At 41.8% G+C, this 16,088-nt stretch overlaps 3 protein-coding genes across 9 annotated transcripts; 2 read left to right on the forward strand and 1 right to left on the reverse strand.

Moving 5' to 3' along the window:
- Positions 1–107: 107 nt before the first annotated feature.
- On the reverse strand, positions 108–7,032 carry ccdc61 (coiled-coil domain containing 61). Of its 7 annotated transcripts, none has more exons than XM_044223382.1 (13): positions 6,726–7,031; positions 5,229–5,386; positions 5,028–5,110; positions 4,160–4,320; positions 3,876–4,028; positions 3,580–3,787; positions 3,377–3,477; positions 3,041–3,258; positions 2,741–2,819; positions 2,443–2,640; positions 2,315–2,360; positions 1,778–1,844; positions 108–1,684 (listed from the first exon to the last, which is right to left on the reverse strand). In XM_044223382.1, exons 2-13 carry the CDS (start codon positions 5,374–5,376, stop codon positions 1,590–1,592), a joined length of 1,557 nt encoding a protein of 518 aa, XP_044079317.1. In that variant the 5' UTR covers positions 5,377–5,386; positions 6,726–7,031; the 3' UTR covers positions 108–1,589. The 7 variants fall into 7 exon arrangements, with proteins under 7 accessions (XP_044079317.1, XP_044079315.1, XP_044079320.1 ...); XM_044223380.1 differs by having other exon boundaries at positions 3,041–3,261; XM_044223385.1 differs by having other exon boundaries at positions 3,395–3,477; positions 6,726–7,030.
- Positions 5,396–11,004, forward strand: itpkca (inositol-trisphosphate 3-kinase Ca). Its single transcript, XM_044223390.1, has 7 exons — positions 5,396–6,236; positions 8,331–8,430; positions 8,548–8,761; positions 9,299–9,503; positions 9,691–9,792; positions 10,283–10,354; positions 10,542–11,004. Exons 1-7 carry the CDS (start codon positions 6,195–6,197, stop codon positions 10,746–10,748), a joined length of 942 nt encoding a protein of 313 aa, XP_044079325.1. The 5' UTR covers positions 5,396–6,194; the 3' UTR covers positions 10,749–11,004.
- A 139-nt stretch (positions 11,005–11,143) lies between these two features.
- Positions 11,144–15,994, forward strand: kcnk12l (potassium channel, subfamily K, member 12 like). The gene is made up of 3 exons (XM_044223388.1): positions 11,144–13,053; positions 13,352–13,946; positions 14,102–15,994. Exons 2-3 carry the CDS (start codon positions 13,562–13,564, stop codon positions 15,103–15,105), a joined length of 1,389 nt encoding a protein of 462 aa, XP_044079323.1. The 5' UTR covers positions 11,144–13,053; positions 13,352–13,561; the 3' UTR covers positions 15,106–15,994.
- Positions 15,995–16,088: the final 94 nt, after the last annotated feature.

Below are 16,088 nucleotides of genomic sequence, written 5' to 3' on the forward strand. Positions count from 1 at the left end.
GCTTGCTTCACAGTGTCAGTGTATGTGTGCTGCATTAACTTTCTTAATGACATAAACATAAGGCGTTGATGTCTCCCTCCCGAGTATCCCAGTAGAAACAGAGCAGCTGTTCAGACACTGAGTCGTTCCCCTGAGAGGAAGGCTCCATGCCCAGAAGTTTATTTGTTAATTAATGAAAGCAAGCTAGCTGCAGTGGTGGAAACCCTTCAGGCTCCACTTCAACTGACATTAGTGCAAAGGAAAGTAGTGTGTACAAAACTGTACAGGCCTGGAAAGGATCATAAAAAAAAAGTCTTTACACCGTGGATACATTTCTTATAAATTATATTGTAGGTGGTATAAAAGGCATTAGACTGGGGAAAAATTAGAGTAAATCTTTGTACACATACACATACAGCAGTTTCATACAAAATTTGGCAGTTTCACTATCATAAAAAGGTGACAGTGTTCATACACTTGCATGCAGGATCACCATGAAAGTGGTATGGATTTATGTACACACAAATACCAATATCCATGGTTTGTCCAAAGCAATTTCTCTTTGATGAGGAGTATTGTTCACTTAGACAAATGTCAAGATTAATATTGTTTGTGCTTGAGTTTGGGACATAACCTCAAAGAGAAAATAGGGTCCACTTAGGTTCAAACAGGAGGACATGCCACCTTTTAATGCACTATGTGGATCAATTAAAGTTCATATAATGGTATCAACTATAATGCTTGAAGCGTTCAGAATCTAGCAGGAAAAAGTACATTCATTACAACATACAGATGGAAAACGCTAGCTAGAATGACATTGTGATGACATGCATGCAGCCAGCTATGTCCTCTACTTGCTTACAGGAGCTGGAGTGTATCCCAGCATGCACTGGGCAAAAGAGACAACAGTCTATTACAAGTTTAACAGTCTATGGTTAACATGTTGATCTACTATCACGCAATCACATTCGCACCCATGGACATTTGTTTGAAATAGTTGCTGACTTAAATGTGTTTAGAAAGTTAGAGATGATGAACACACTCACAGGGAGAAAACCCCACAACAAATGCTCTTAGATTACCAACCACTTTACATTTACCCATGTTGAAATGGGTTTTACTAAAAAAGAAAAAGGATCTGGAAGATGAAAGAGCACAACCAATACTGTCAATCAGATATATTTTTTAAAAAAGGAAAGAAAACAAGAGAGTAAAGGATAGTACTGCCAGATTTTACATCTATGTAACTCATTTAGTGAGGTGTAAAAAAAGTAAGGATAACACTACACTCAGACACAGTCATCTTTTAAGTTAATTAATAAAATATTTAAAAAAAATAATATTTTCAGTCCACAGAAAGTAGTCCTTTACAGTGATGGCTGCAGTTTCCTGAAGTCCTGGAAGTCTGACCCTCCAGAAGGAGTTTTAGTCTCTTACATGAACACATATACACTGGTAAACCCATCCCTCATGTTTGAAGCTTGATGTGCTCCTCAGTCTGTGCACAGTAAACAAAAAACAAAAAACATCTGATGGCCTGAGCTCCAAGCTGTGCAGTTGTCAGGTAACATATCCATGTGTGGCTTGAGCAGCGGGTTGTGCAGTGGTTGTTAGTGTCCTGTATCCAGGTCCCTCATGTATTCCTGAAGTGCCTGCAGCCTGGCATCAATCTCCGACAGCTCAGCACCGGTATCTATGGAGCTCTCTGGGGTTGGAGATGTAAAAATGATATGATGTTTTTTTCCCCCCAATTAAAATAATTTTATTGCAGGAAAAATGTAAAAGGCTGATGAATTACCTTTGTCTTTCATTCTGTGTGTTGGAGTACTGCACAATGGCTTCCTGGTCAAAAGCCCTCCTCTAGACTAGAAACAGATCAATCGCACATTAAAAGGATAAGCCTGGTGATTGTCAACAAATCCCATGAAAAGCCCAAAACCAACAAGAACTGCATGTATAGCTGAAGCTTGATACATAGTGTATTTCCCTGTGCCATAGAGCTCCATTGTAGCCCCAAACCATTTATTCCTTTTTTAATAACTGATGCTAAAAACTACAGTTCCCAGATGTTTTAGGAAATTACTGAGCCTTAAAAAGAAAAAGTATATATTTGCAACCTGATTTAAAGACTTACATCTTCAGAGGGGTTGAGGTTATGAGCCACAGATAGAGTCGGGAAGTCTGACAGTATTGAGAGTCGAACTAACACATTGTTGGTTTGGTCTTTTCATTGGATTTGTTGACAGTAAGAAAAACATAGAATTACCCCAACCTTACCCTTTAAATATATAAAACAGAGCAGCAATAAACAGTGTACCAGAGTTACATTAATTACCATGTCACTCACCATACTGGGTCCATTGTAAGTCTGTTTTCTTCCTCTGTAAGCACAGAAAAACAGACGGTAAAATAACCAGCTAAGACAACAGACTTGACAAAACCTATCTGAGGTAATCCCATCACCTGAACAGAGTTTTGGCCATTTCCTCCATATCCACTAAGGAGCTTTCAGAGGAGTTCCTGCTCCCTCTCCGCTCCACAGATAAACTCCTGCCTCTGCTGCCGGACCGGGCCATCTGAGGATAGACCTCTCTGGAACGTGAACGCCCCCTCTCAGGGACAATGGGTGATGTCAGCATGTCCCTCCGAACCTTCCTCTGTCTGACACACACACACAAAAAAACAGGGTGAAAACTATTGTTCCGAGCAGTTACAATATCAAATACTGGTGTACTGTCAAAGGAAAAATAATGGAACCAACTTTTTGAGATCTGCCTCTTTCTGCCTGCGCTGTCTGTCCTGGATGTAAGCAGTTGGGTCAAAGCGTGGTACCCGTGACCCTGTAAGATAGTAGGCGGGAATATTGAGATCTTAACACATTATCACTCGATGTTGATAACTGACAAATTCTCTTAAAAAACATTTTGATCTACAAAAAAGTCTTTTAGGGTTTTGATTTAATACGTAACAAAAATTCACAAAAAGAGAATCAGAAAATTTGATTTTAGCCTTACAGAAATAATAGGCCGAACTACTGCAACATAATGAGCAGAGCCAGTACCAGTGGGAGAAGGTGACGGCCTGGGTATACGAGCACGTGGTCCTGAGGAGTCCGCTCTTCTTCCTCTTTCCTCTGACCTTCGCCCTCTGTCCTCAATCTGTTCTCTGGATCCTGAACGAGCCCTGACTGTCCCGTACCCTGACCTTCTTTCGCGGGACAGAGAGCGATAGATTTCCCCATCAACTCGAGAGCTGATGTGACCAGACACGGGAGTCACTCTGCTGCAGACACACAAAGAGGGTGTGTGCCAAGTAGGTAAACAAGATTCAGATTTCAAATGTTTACTCCACATTGTAAGTGAATGAATGAAAGCGAGAGAAAGTAAAGATATAGTACACGCTTAGATTGTCTAACCCTCTCCGTAGTAACCCCAGCTCATTGGTGAGACTCTTGACACGAACACGAAGAGCGCACTCTGATGCTCTCAGCTCCTCCAACTAGTCAGGACAGGGGAAAAACATGTCAGAACCAGCTGAGTAACAAAGGAAACAACATAAATCTTTTTAAGTTGACTACTTTGAGAAGAAGAAGAGGTCCACCTGCTCCAATAGGAGTCGCTGCTCCTGGCCTCTTTTGCTTGCTGAGCGTTGACTTTTGGCCCTCTCCTTGACAAGCTGCTCCTCCAGCGTCCTCACCACATCTCTGACCCTCCAGTCCTCTCGTCCAGGTGTGGAACCACTTCCACTGATCTGCAGTCGCTCCAGAACCTTGGCCATGGCCTCCTTCTCTTCTTTCACTAGAGCCAGCCTTGAAAACAGTAGGAGGCATCAAAAAAAAAAAAGAGTCCCACATCCCTTCATATTGGTCACGCTGATGGAGATGAAATGCAACCTACTCTGCTCGTAGCCGCTGCATTTCTAGTTCTGCAGATTTGTTAACTCCATGAGAGGTGACAGCGCTGAGCTCAGCCCTCAGAGCTCTGACTTCTTTCTGCAGGGCAGCCGGGTCAGGCTTACCCACATAGGGCAGGGGTAAAGGGTAGTGTATCCTACAAATATAAAATAGTTAAATAGTTATTACCACTGACATACCCAAAATACTGAGAAGATAAAATCTGTGGCCAAAAGAGGGTATCACCAAACAAAATGATGTTTAATATGTGACTTTGTAAACACAAACCTGTCAAACTCCACAGTGTATATGAGGATTAGATATCTTTTGGCAGTGAGAGCAGATGACTGCTGATGGCCACGAGGACGACTAACCACTCCTGCTTTTCTGTTACGTAGCAGCTCCAGGTCAGCATAGGTCAAGAGGTCGAGTGTAACAGAATCAGTCGTCTGCAGAAAAAGTTCACGTTAACTATGAAAGATCAGAAACAGACTTCATGGCCATCAACTTGAGAAAAAAAGAAACTTATAAAAGATTATAAATGTTTTTATGATGGTGGCCTCCTGGTTTTACATTTATTACCTTCTCATGTGCAGCAATAAAAATGTTTTTACCATTTAATTCACAATTATAGTTTAAATACACAAAAAATAATGTTTTTCTCTTCTGAGAATGATGAATCTAATGTGCTATTAAATTGTTTAACTGTCTTTGCTCATATTTGACTGTTTTTGTGGTCCGTGTATTACTTTTGTTTTAGCCACAAACAGCCTGATGTTTGTTAAAACAGCACACACAAGTGTGTGTGTGTGTACTGTGCTTGTATGTATATGACAGTTCAGTTGAGACCGATTTCTAAATGTACGCAAATTTCCAATTGTTTCTCTTATTTTCCTCCAAGCCCTCTCCTGTTGACCCCTGTTCCTGTGCATTAATGAAAAGGAGAGAAGGAATAAGACAGCTCAGGATAACTGTGCATTTTTCGCTCAAGTGGAAACACTGAACTTGAATGAATGAGTCTCGCCTTGGCTCACACAGCCTCGGGCAAATCTGTGTCTGTTCACATCTTTCTATTGACTTATACTTTATTGAATGTATGCATTTGTGCCACCTCTACATTTTCTTTCATTTTATCTGAGCGCATCTTCAAACATACCTTTCTAACAGCTGATTCCAACATGCTACAGAAAATGGGGAACTGCTTGAAGTTTCCAGTTTTGCGGGTGAGGTCCTCGATGTCTAAAAAAAAAAAAAAAAAAAAGAGAGAGAGAGAGAAAAAAAAAAGAATTAAATAATGTGAGTGAGAGTATTTGTGCCTGTGATGACATTTAATATGTGATAAATGTTTGCTACTTACATGCTGGATCAAAGTCCCCCCTCCACTGATCTGCTGTCAATGAGTCGGAGATTTCGACTATCAGTAAACCCTTGTCCACCTCTATCTTCACAGAAAACTCCACTCCTCGAAATACAATATCCTCCATCACCTCAGAGCCCTCCTCCATTGCTCTGGGTCTGTGTAGGGGAAATCAATTATTCCTATGAATTAGGAGCAACTGCTCTACTGCTAAAAAAACACAGCTGGGTAATGTTAGTGGGCCATTTTACAAGATACATACATCTGATGCCAGGAACAAATTACAAGGTCTACAGCCTGATCATAACCCTGATCGCCTCCCAGCAGAGCCTCAGACCAGATGGAGCCACCAAGACCATATCAAACGTCTTGACAAATTTGGAAAAATCCAAACCAGATTTGCTATAGTTTAAAGATGTTAACAATGGAAATCTGAATTCGAGACAATCTGTAAAAATCTGTCATTCAATGATACATGCCACGTTTTTTGTCCACTAGTGGGTTCATGGCCTCAGAGAAACAACCCAAAAGTCATATTATCAGTAAAGTAGGTAGTGCATGTCTCATGTGCATGTCCTGTTTCCTACTCACAGGATTGTTTTTGGAAAGTGCGTTCAGTGTGTACTGAATTTATATGATTTGTGCAGATTTGCATTCCCTTTACATTAAAAGATTTTTTTTTTATTCAGTATTTTAAAAACCTAGTTGTAAAAACTAGGGTATAGCCAGTATAGAAAAGGATAGATGCCTGTTAGCTATAGATATTATTTCTCGGCATCAGCATAGTCATTTTAAAGGGTCTCTATATCATTATTCTGGCTTTCTCTCACATTTCACCTGGCTCACCTCACAAAGTCTGTCTTCATGAAAACACACCGCGAGGGGCGGTAGCGAGCCGACCGCGTCCATTTCAAAAGGTGTCATCGTTTTTATTGGACTAAAGTTCTGGTTGGTGGGTCATATCATATGTCGAGTACTCAGAAAATGTCTACGGTCATGTTTTACGAGGTGAGTTATTAATTATGTTTATTTTGCTGCGTTACAACGCTGTTAGATTTCGCGCTCGACTTCACTTTCTCCCGTGCACAGTGAAAGAGACTGTGACACGAAATCTGTGTTAACCTCACCTTTGTATTTTCACTGTACATGAAAAGAAAACATTATAGGCGGTGGGGGAGTTGCTTGTTTTGCTAACTTAGTTCACGTTAAGTTTGAGGGTCGGCTCTATGCAATTGATAATTCCTTCTGAAATACAACTAACGCTACGATATCTTCAACTTCTCTGTCAAGAGATCAGCTAGCAGGAGCTCTTCGCTCCGGTAACGTCAACTGGCCAACGTTAGCTAAGGTTAGCTAGCATGGACATCGTTAGTTAGCTCTGGGTCACGCAAGTTAGTTAACTTGACTCGCAGCTAGCTAACCAAGCTATCTGTAAGCGGTCCACATAACGTTATTCAGCGTGCGAATAAACGCCAAACAAAAATACGTTAACGTTACCTTTGGTTGCAGTAATGATCCTTAATGAGGTAAAATGTCAACACATAGCTACCCGTTGGAAAAGCATCGTTGCGTTAGCTAGCTGAAGTAAATGAAACAGCTAGCCGCTTGGTTGGTGGTACAATACAGTCCAAAACTATTTGTAAGCCACCGGCACCGTGGAGACAGAGGCGGTTCAACAACCGGGAACCGTTAAATTCTTCTTCTTCACTTTGTTCTGCCTCTGCTGCCTCTTCCTCTGCCTAAATCTGACGGAGGCTTGACGCCTCTGAGGTGTATCTCTGCCCTCCACTGGTAGTGAACAGACATTACCTCCTTCTTCTTCTCCTTTTGAGTTTTATGGCGGTTGGCATCCATAAGTGTGCATTACCGCCACCTACTGGATTGTAACAGCTTCACAGTGTAAAGTATTTACAGTAACTTAACTCAGACCCAGTTGTCTGAGTTGGTGCAACTCCTTCCCTCAATGTAACATCTAGATCCTCTCCACTGCAAGATTAGTAGTGGTGGAAGAAGTATCAGATATTTCTTAAGTAGCAATACAACAATGTAAATGCTCCAATATAAGTAAAAGACCTGCATTCAAAATTGGACTCAATATTCAAAAATATCAAAATACCAAAGTATCATCACTGATAATAGTGCTGCAGAAAAATGCAAATATGCTATAAAAATCTAAAATGTAGGCTACTGAAAGTACTGTGCAGAAAAATGATGTCTGCCTATTATTGGATTACTTTAACTCTTGCATTGATTTGTAAGCTGCATTTTACTGGTGTAGATGGTGAAGTGGAGCTAACTTCAGCTGCTTTATATACTTTTGGATAGTGTAATCTGCAACACTGCATCATATTTTATAAACTGATAATTTTTTGTGTATGTAAAATCTTAATCTGGAAAGTTACTATTGCAGCTCAAGTTGTCAAATAAATATAGTGAAGTAAAAAGTACAATATTTCCCTCCAGATTGTAGTGGAGTAGAATTATAAAATAGCATCTAAGTGAAGTATAAATACCTTTTAAAATTGTAGTGGTAGTTACTTTTTACCACTGCAAATGAAAACATTAGTTCAACACAGTACTGCTAGAGTAGTATATCTAATTTATAACGATGAACAGACAGAACCAAGCATCTCTTCATATTTGTGAAGTTCTTAGCAGTTTATGAAAATTATAATAGTATTTATAACATATTATATGTAACATTTTCCTCCTCTATTTTCAACATAAATTTAAAACTTTGAACCAACTTCCATGTTGACATTGTCAACATCTGTGTGTTCAACCTTCCACTGTTTGGTTAAGTGGTTAATAGCAGTTTTCAGTAGAAAACAAGTGCTTCCTGTAAATGTTTGATGAACCTGTTGCATAAGATCAGAGCCGACCCTGTCATCTGCATGTCTTCACTCAGTCTCGGTGAAGGGCTGTTTCCACGGAGACGTTGTTCACCCATTAGGCAAACAGTCCAGTGACTGAGTCTGAAGTCTGAGGTCCTTGCTGCCGGTCTGTAAAGGCACAGAAAAACAAAGGCAGCAGAGGAGTGTGACCTGGAGTAAGTGTGTGCTAAAGAATGACTGACTGAGGTTTTTTGGTCCTCCGATGCAGAACTCCGCATGGCATAAACACAGAAGTTGCGGGACTTCATCTCTCCTTGCTATGACTCCCAAGAAACCTCAGCAATGGCTGCAAGTGGTCGGACATGCAGGTTTGTTTATCTGGTCTCACTTGTTTTTCATTTTGCTCCTTAGCAGGTCTAATATTGGTTAAAAAAGTCTTGTGTGTCCTTTCCTCTGAGTCTTCTTTTCCTTGCTTGTCTTCTTAGGGAGCTTTCATGTTGGGGATTATGGTACACTGCTGAAGAGGTTTTGTGAGGGGGAGCAACAATGCTACCTTAGGCTGATGGAGGACGCTTTGAGGCCCTTTGTTCCAGCTTACCACGGTGTGGTGCAGCGGGACGAGCAGGATTACAACATGATGGATAACTTGCTGACCCATTTCAACACACCTGCCATCATGGACTGCAAGATGGGCAGTCGGTAAGTTTTAACGGGGCAATTTCTGTCACTGAGAGCAGTTGAATGAGTTTTCTTTCAGGCAAATTTGAAGGAGGAGACATATAGTGCAGCACTGATTCTCAAAAAGGCCTTATAGTTTCTTAGATATCCTGAATATCAAAAATGACATCAATGAAACATAATCATTTACTAATAAAATCAGCAGAAAAAGTTTTCTATGGTATAATAGTTGTTTAAATAGCCCCGTAACCTATTCACAAATGCTCAGTTTGGGCTCAAACTGTTTTAGAGGCTGAAATACAACATTATAAAACAACTATTAATTAAATAATAGCTTCATTTAATTGCAGTTGTCAGACATAGAAAAAAAGATTTTCATGTAAGTAGTATTTATAAATACTTAACAAATGAGCATCTTTTGCACTCAAATTATATCATTGGATCTTATGTTAAAGTAATATGTTCCTCTTTGAAGCGTTGTTTTTTTCACAGTTATAATACACCTTTAATACATTTAATATGCTCACAATAAAGACAGTGAGGCGCTGTCCTTCACAGCACATACCTCGAGGAGGAGCTGCTGATGGCCCGAGAACGGCCCCAGCCCCGTAACGACATGTATGAGAAGATGGTGGCTGTGGACCCAGAGGCCCCAACAGTTCAGGAACGAGCCCAGCAGGGAGTGCTGAAAACTAGGTATATGCAGTGGAGGGAGACGCTGAGCTCCACAACAACTCTGGGCTTCCGTATTGAAGGATTCAGGGTAAGCTCATCAAAGATGGTTGCGTCATGTAATTGATTCATCTTGATATACTGTATAGGGAATAAATGCTGCTAGGTTGACAATCTTGGAAAAATGCAGTTTTTTTCAGCAATAAATGCCTATTTTCATAGTCTAATAGCTGCAAATTTTGCATTATAATGCTGTAATCTGTACGCTTCCTGTGCAGAAGGCAAACGAAGAATGTCACACAAACTTCAAAAGAACCAAAAGCAGAGAGCAGGTGATGGAAGCACTTAACAACTTTGTTGAGTCCGATAAACACATTGCGGTGAGTGTGAACTTCACTGACCTTCATTTACTTGTAGATTCGTTTTTGTTTCCATCCATCCATCCATTTTCTACCGCTTGGTCCCTGTTAGGGGTCGCGGGTGACTGGAGCCTATCCCAGTGACTTTGGGCCTTAGGCAGGGTACACCCTGGACAGTGGCCAACTCGTCGCAGGGCTAACACAGACACAGACAAGGACAGACAACCATTCACTCTCACATTCATTCAATACGGGCAATTTAGAGTTATCAATTAACCTACACATGCATGTCTTTGGACGGTGGGAGGAAGCCGGAGAACCCGGAGAGAACCCACGGTAACACGGGGAGGACATGCAGACTCCAGAGATTGTGTGACGTTGGTCTGGTCCGGGAATCGATCCCACGAACCCACGATCTCCTTATTGGGAGGCAGGAGCTTTTAGCCGCTCTGCCACCGTGCACCCCTCGTTTTTGTTTCCTCTCTTGTAAATCTTGTGTCTTTCCCTTCAGTGGGGCTATCTGAGACGGCTGAAACAGTTGCGGCAGGTCTTGGAGGCGTCAGACTTCTTCAGAACACATGAGGTAGATGTCTTGAGCAGGATTTTGGAAATGTGAAGGAAAGAACCACTGAGCTTGTTCCAAAAGAGCTATGCTAGAAATCTATGGTGCCCATTTTTTATTGGCTGGTGTAGGCAGGCTTAGGCTGATAATATACAGTAGCACATTTGTCCAGTGGTGGAACCTTTTTCTAACAACTGTATCCCTGCAGGTTGTGGGCAGTTCCTTACTGTTTGTACATGACTGGACAGGCAGAACAGGAGTCTGGATGATTGACTTTGGAAAGACAGTGGCCTTGCCGCCGCACCTCACCTTGGACCACCGTACTCCCTGGGTAGAGGGCAATCGAGAAGATGGCTACCTGTGGGGTCTGGACAACCTCATTGATATACTGGCCAACATGCTGCCACTGACCTGAACGCCACTCTAAACATGTGTGGAAATGTACTCTCAATCCTTCCTTCCCCACTCATGAGTGCAGAATGACTGCAGATGCACTGGCTTCTGAAATGGTTGTCAAGAATTGTGGGGATGAACTCTAATGAGGGTGTAAACAATGGAAGATGTGATTGATTACAATAACAACACATTTTGCAAAATGTGTTATCAAGTAAATATTTTCCATAACAGATTTTTGTCAATAAATTAGGCCCACAACATTGGTCAAAAGGTCATTGGTGATTTATGGAATCTCTGAGGAACCCGAGCCTTGTGAAGTTTGACCACTGAATAAACTCCACTCACTCTACAACTACACTCACCTATACTGCACTAACACTGAGCGCAATCTCAGTTTCCAGCCTCAGCAGGAGATGTCTGGCTCTACTGTCTTGAGATGACCTGCTCATTATTTTCAGGAAACACGTGGCAATTATAAGCTAAAAATATGGCTGCCCCCCTCTGGCTTGAGATGATTAGTAGTTCAAATGTCACACTGTGGCATTATAATGGTGCTAAAACTTATTTCCTGCGTTTTTTTTAATGAATTTGTTTGCCTCACTATTATAAACATTATTCGATAAGGTTTAAATGCTTTATTTAAATGCATCATACAGTAGTTTGCATAAATATGATCATTTTCACACATTAGCTTGTGAAATAATTTAATAATTTATGCACTGGATTTAGGACATTCCACCGAAAACACTATACTTTGAGACTTCAATGGATGTCAATATCAAATTACGAGTCCTACTACTATACATAATGTTAATAGTTGAGACCAATAATAGGTAGGGTGTTCCTTGTGGTCCAACAAGAAACCTCATGAAAACCAGCTGTTGTCATCCTCTTCTGAAGCATGAAGGTTGATGGCATTGGATGTTTCTACTGTTCTGGATCATTGAAAACATCAACATGAAGCAGACTGTAATTTTCGCTGTCTTTATACATTACAACTGATCAGTCAGAATGAAACAATCAGCTTGACAAATCGCAGATTGAATTGAGATGAAAGTTAGCCTTTTGGCTAAATTGCGCATTAACAGCACTGTTTATTGACATGCATTGTAAATTGCATATTAAGGTTAGTTGGGAAAAATTTGAAAGGGAAAAGCAAATTGTATAACACTGTTAATTTTGTGCCAATGTCATGTTTAAATCCTGGATTATATATATAGATTTTTTTGTGTGCTGCCTGAAGCCTTTTACAAAGTAATTTTATATTTTATTGTTTAGTTATTGGTTATTATTAAATCCATTATAAAGTAATTCTGTTAGTAAGTAATGCATTGATGGGTTCATGCAGATATCAGTACGTACTCATGCATTTACGTACTCATTAAACTATCATGTAAAAATGATAGATACGCAGTACTGTAGACCTGAAGAGATCAGAATATTAATCAAACTCTGAAGTTCAACACCTGATACAGGGCTGACTGGTGAGATGAAGGCAGATGTGCTCTCTGTCTTCTACACCTGTCTGCTCCTGTCATTCCGCCATCAGACGGCAGGCAGCGGGAACCCCTGCCCTTACGTGCAGCACCAGACGAGATTAAAGGGATGAACAGACAGAGAAACTGAAAGTCATGCTCAACAAATCCTCCCACACAGTCTGCAGCAACAACAAAAAGCCCTCTGAGAGGAGCTGGAAGCTGCACAGCACAACCACAGTTGCTGCTGAGCAAACTCCACCGGAGCAGTTTTGAGTTGAGTGCCTTGCTCAAGGGTACCTCAGCGGTGTTAAAGATACAGGGGCAAGCTCTGCTCTTAAATTTCTCCCACTTAAATTGATCCTGCTGAACTGGCAAACTTCTAGTCACATGATGCTTCTCTAATGTTTAGGCCACTGCTAAACATTAGTTTCAGTAGCAGAGGAGAATCAAGGTTGATGCTACACTTCTGTCAGGACTTGAAACACCTTGGTCCGTGCTTGGTAGATGTAACTGAGTGATTAAAGGACCAATTATGTGAAGCAAACCTTTTGTCACGTGTAGAGTTTGAGTTGAAGTGAAGTTGAGGTGTGATGAAGGCTTGAAATAGAGGAACAGCGCTTTTAAAATGAAAAGATGACTGCACCAGTCAGGGTGTGCTCAAAGACGGAGGGGGTGGGCAGGGGATGATGATGTCAGTGTGTGACAGATGAAACATCAGACAGCCTTTCAGTTTGCACAAAAAACTCAAGGGGCTTCCTCTTGCTGGTCATTGTTCAGCAGATCCATGGAACGAGCACAGCAGACCAACAGCGGTCAGGGAACGGACGCTGATGTCAACGAGACCAGGTACTATGTGTTTTTTTACTTTAAACCTCGACTGTTTGATCTGTGTGTGGATTTCGTATCAGAAACTGCCACTGACTAAAAATGTTTTCATGAATTTAGTGGGGTTTTTTTATCATGACGTCTTTATGATATACTGATTAAACCAAAGCTTAGCATGTTTTCAGTCAGATTTCTGTGGTTAAAATCATTTTGTATTAATTAGGGGGAAAAATAAAGCACATACACTTATGCTAAATAAAATAATATTTACATTGTAGTAAACATACTACAAATATATGTCTTTTTTGTTTTCTTACAGGCTATATTCTCTTCAGATGCATCATTTTTCACCTCAAAGCAGCCTTTAGTAACCTCCTTCAAGAGATGTTTTTCAAACCTGTGCAATTTTAGAGCTGCATGTATTGCTGTGTATGTAAACCAAAAGTGCTTTACATAGCCAGTGCATGCCTGTTGGGGCGGGGGATGCATGTAACACATACTGTGAGTGTGTGACTGGCGGAGGCAGTGCATGTTGTTGCAGGGGTGTATCTGTGCTGCTGCTGTGCTCATGGCTCAGAGGAGGGCTGCTGGTGGCTGCTGCTGCCCCAGGGCGCCCATGAATGAAGACAATGCCCGTTTCTGCCTGCTGGCTGGGCTCATCCTGCTCTACTTATTGTGTGGGGCGGCCATCTTCTCAGCCCTGGAACACCCCTTTGAGCTGCACGCCCGCCACCTCTGGAAACAACAGCTGGACAACTTCACCCGGCGATACAGAGTCAACCTGGGAGCCCTGCACACTCTGCTGCGGCAGTACGAGGAAGCAAACGGAGCTGGGATCAGAGTGGACACATTGAGGCCACGCTGGGACTTTTCTGGAGCTTTCTACTTTGTGGGCACAGTGGTCTCCACTATTGGTAAGTCTTGCACCTTTTTTGTTTTTCGGAGATGCTAATTGGAAAGTTCTTAGATGATGATGATAATAATAATGAGATATCAACTCCAAATGTCGCTGTTTATCAACCTTGACCTTTTAACCTTTAATATTTAATTTTGTGTTTCTCCTCTCCAGGCTTTGGTATGACCACACCAGCGACCATAGCTGGAAAAATATTCTTAATCTTCTATGGTCTCATTGGCTGTGCTGCCACCATCCTCTTCTTTAACCTCTTCCTGGAGAGGATCATCACGATGTTAGCTTACATCATGCGCTGGTGTCATGAGCGTCGGCTGAGGTGTGCTGGAGTCAGGGTGGTGTCGAGCAGGGAGGAGTCGTCTGGCGAGGAGGACAGCCTGGAGGGCTGGAAGCCGTCAGTCTATTACGTGATGCTGATCCTGGGTGTGGCATCGGTTGTGATTGCATGCAGTGCCTCCACTCTGTACAGCTCCATGGAGAACTGGAGCTACGTGGACTCCCTCTACTTCTGTTTTGTGGCCTTCAGCACCATCGGCTTTGGGGACCTGGTGAGCAGTCAGAGGCAGCAGTATGAGTCTCAGGAGGCCTACCGGCTTGGGAACTGCCTTTTCATCTTAATGGGGGTGTGTTGTATTTATTCACTTTTCAATGTCATTTCTATTATCATCAAGCAAACTCTCACCTGGATCGTGGGTAAGCTGGTTTGCTCGGGGCGGCCCTGCTCCTGCTTTACACCTAGCTGCCGGTTGCTCTGCTGCCCTTGCCTCCAGAAGAAAAATCACAACCAGAGGCGTCTGCCTGCACACCTCAGGCAAAAGCGCTTAAAACGCAACACCGTGCAGCCCATCTCATCCCACTGCCCTGCAGGAAGACACTGCTACACGGAGGGCTCGGTGGAGACAGTGTGTGACAGCGAGACGGATGCAGGTGCAGTGGCTGACGGGGTATATGTGGGGCGTCGTCTGTCAGGAGAGATGATCTCTGTCAATGAGTTCATGGTGTCCAATAAGGTTTCTCTGGCACTGCTGCAGAAGCAACTGAGCGAAACAGCTCATCAGGGCCCACGGCAGAGCTACGGCCATCAAAATGGATTCTCTGGTGGTGTGGGGGCCTTGGCCATTATGAATAATCGCCTACAGGAAACCAGTGTGGATAGGTAACACCACTAAGATGTTATTCTTGTGTACATTGCTTTGGGTTCTCTATACTGGAGCCGAAATCCAACCTATTTCCTTACTGAGTTATTTGAAGAAAGTCAATAATTTGTCCTCTCAGTATGACAAAACCAAATTCTAAGAATAGAATAAAATGTTCTTCTAATTATCATCACACCTCTGAGCAATTTCAGTAGAAGTCTATGCAGATAGTAGCAGACCTCCAGCATGGATTCTGGACATCAAATAATTGAATACATTTTGTTCTGTGTAGAGAAAGAGAGCAAAAAGACGAATACAATTGAAAGAATTCAACATCACTGTGAAGAGAGGTATTATGTCCTGAAGTGATTGGCTCATACAAAAGCAATCAGATGAAAGAAGCAGTGAAGGACCACTTAAAGGGGACTGCTGATTTAAGAGTGCTGCACATGTCCCCTGAGCTCCTCAATAAATATGGTTGTATGTGAGGTGGTATTAGTGACATAAACACAATGTCTACAGTCACCTCTTAGATAACTAGCTGCATATATAAAACATATGAATTGTGATTTTGTTTCTCAAACCCACTACAGGAGCTCACGAGCACTGAGAAAGAGACATTTTAATTTGTTGATTGCTCACAAGTCACCCATCTTGTTCCATCAATGCATGTCATTGAAATTCATAGTAATCACGAAAGAGCGCTGAGTTCCAGGGTTTTCAATAGAGGCCATCTAATCAAACGTAGCCTGTAGAGGACGTCCTTATGTCAGTAAGTGCTGTACAGATAGTCGCAGGATTACATCAACAGAGCGGAGAGTAAGATTCAGGCTCTCGTCTAAATGGAGGATATCATTTACTATGCAAGAAAACCCATTTTAATCCTTTTGCTGTCATTCTGTATATATATGATTGGGATGATGAGAAAAGCGTCCTCCTTAGGGATCTCACAAGAAACATAATCATCCATATTCTTCTAGTGGTCACGCTTGACTGTTACTATTTTC

This window comes from Siniperca chuatsi, linkage group LG14 (genome assembly GCF_020085105.1).
Source record: "Siniperca chuatsi isolate FFG_IHB_CAS linkage group LG14, ASM2008510v1, whole genome shotgun sequence".
NCBI classification, from domain to species: domain Eukaryota; kingdom Metazoa; phylum Chordata; class Actinopteri; order Centrarchiformes; family Sinipercidae; genus Siniperca; species Siniperca chuatsi.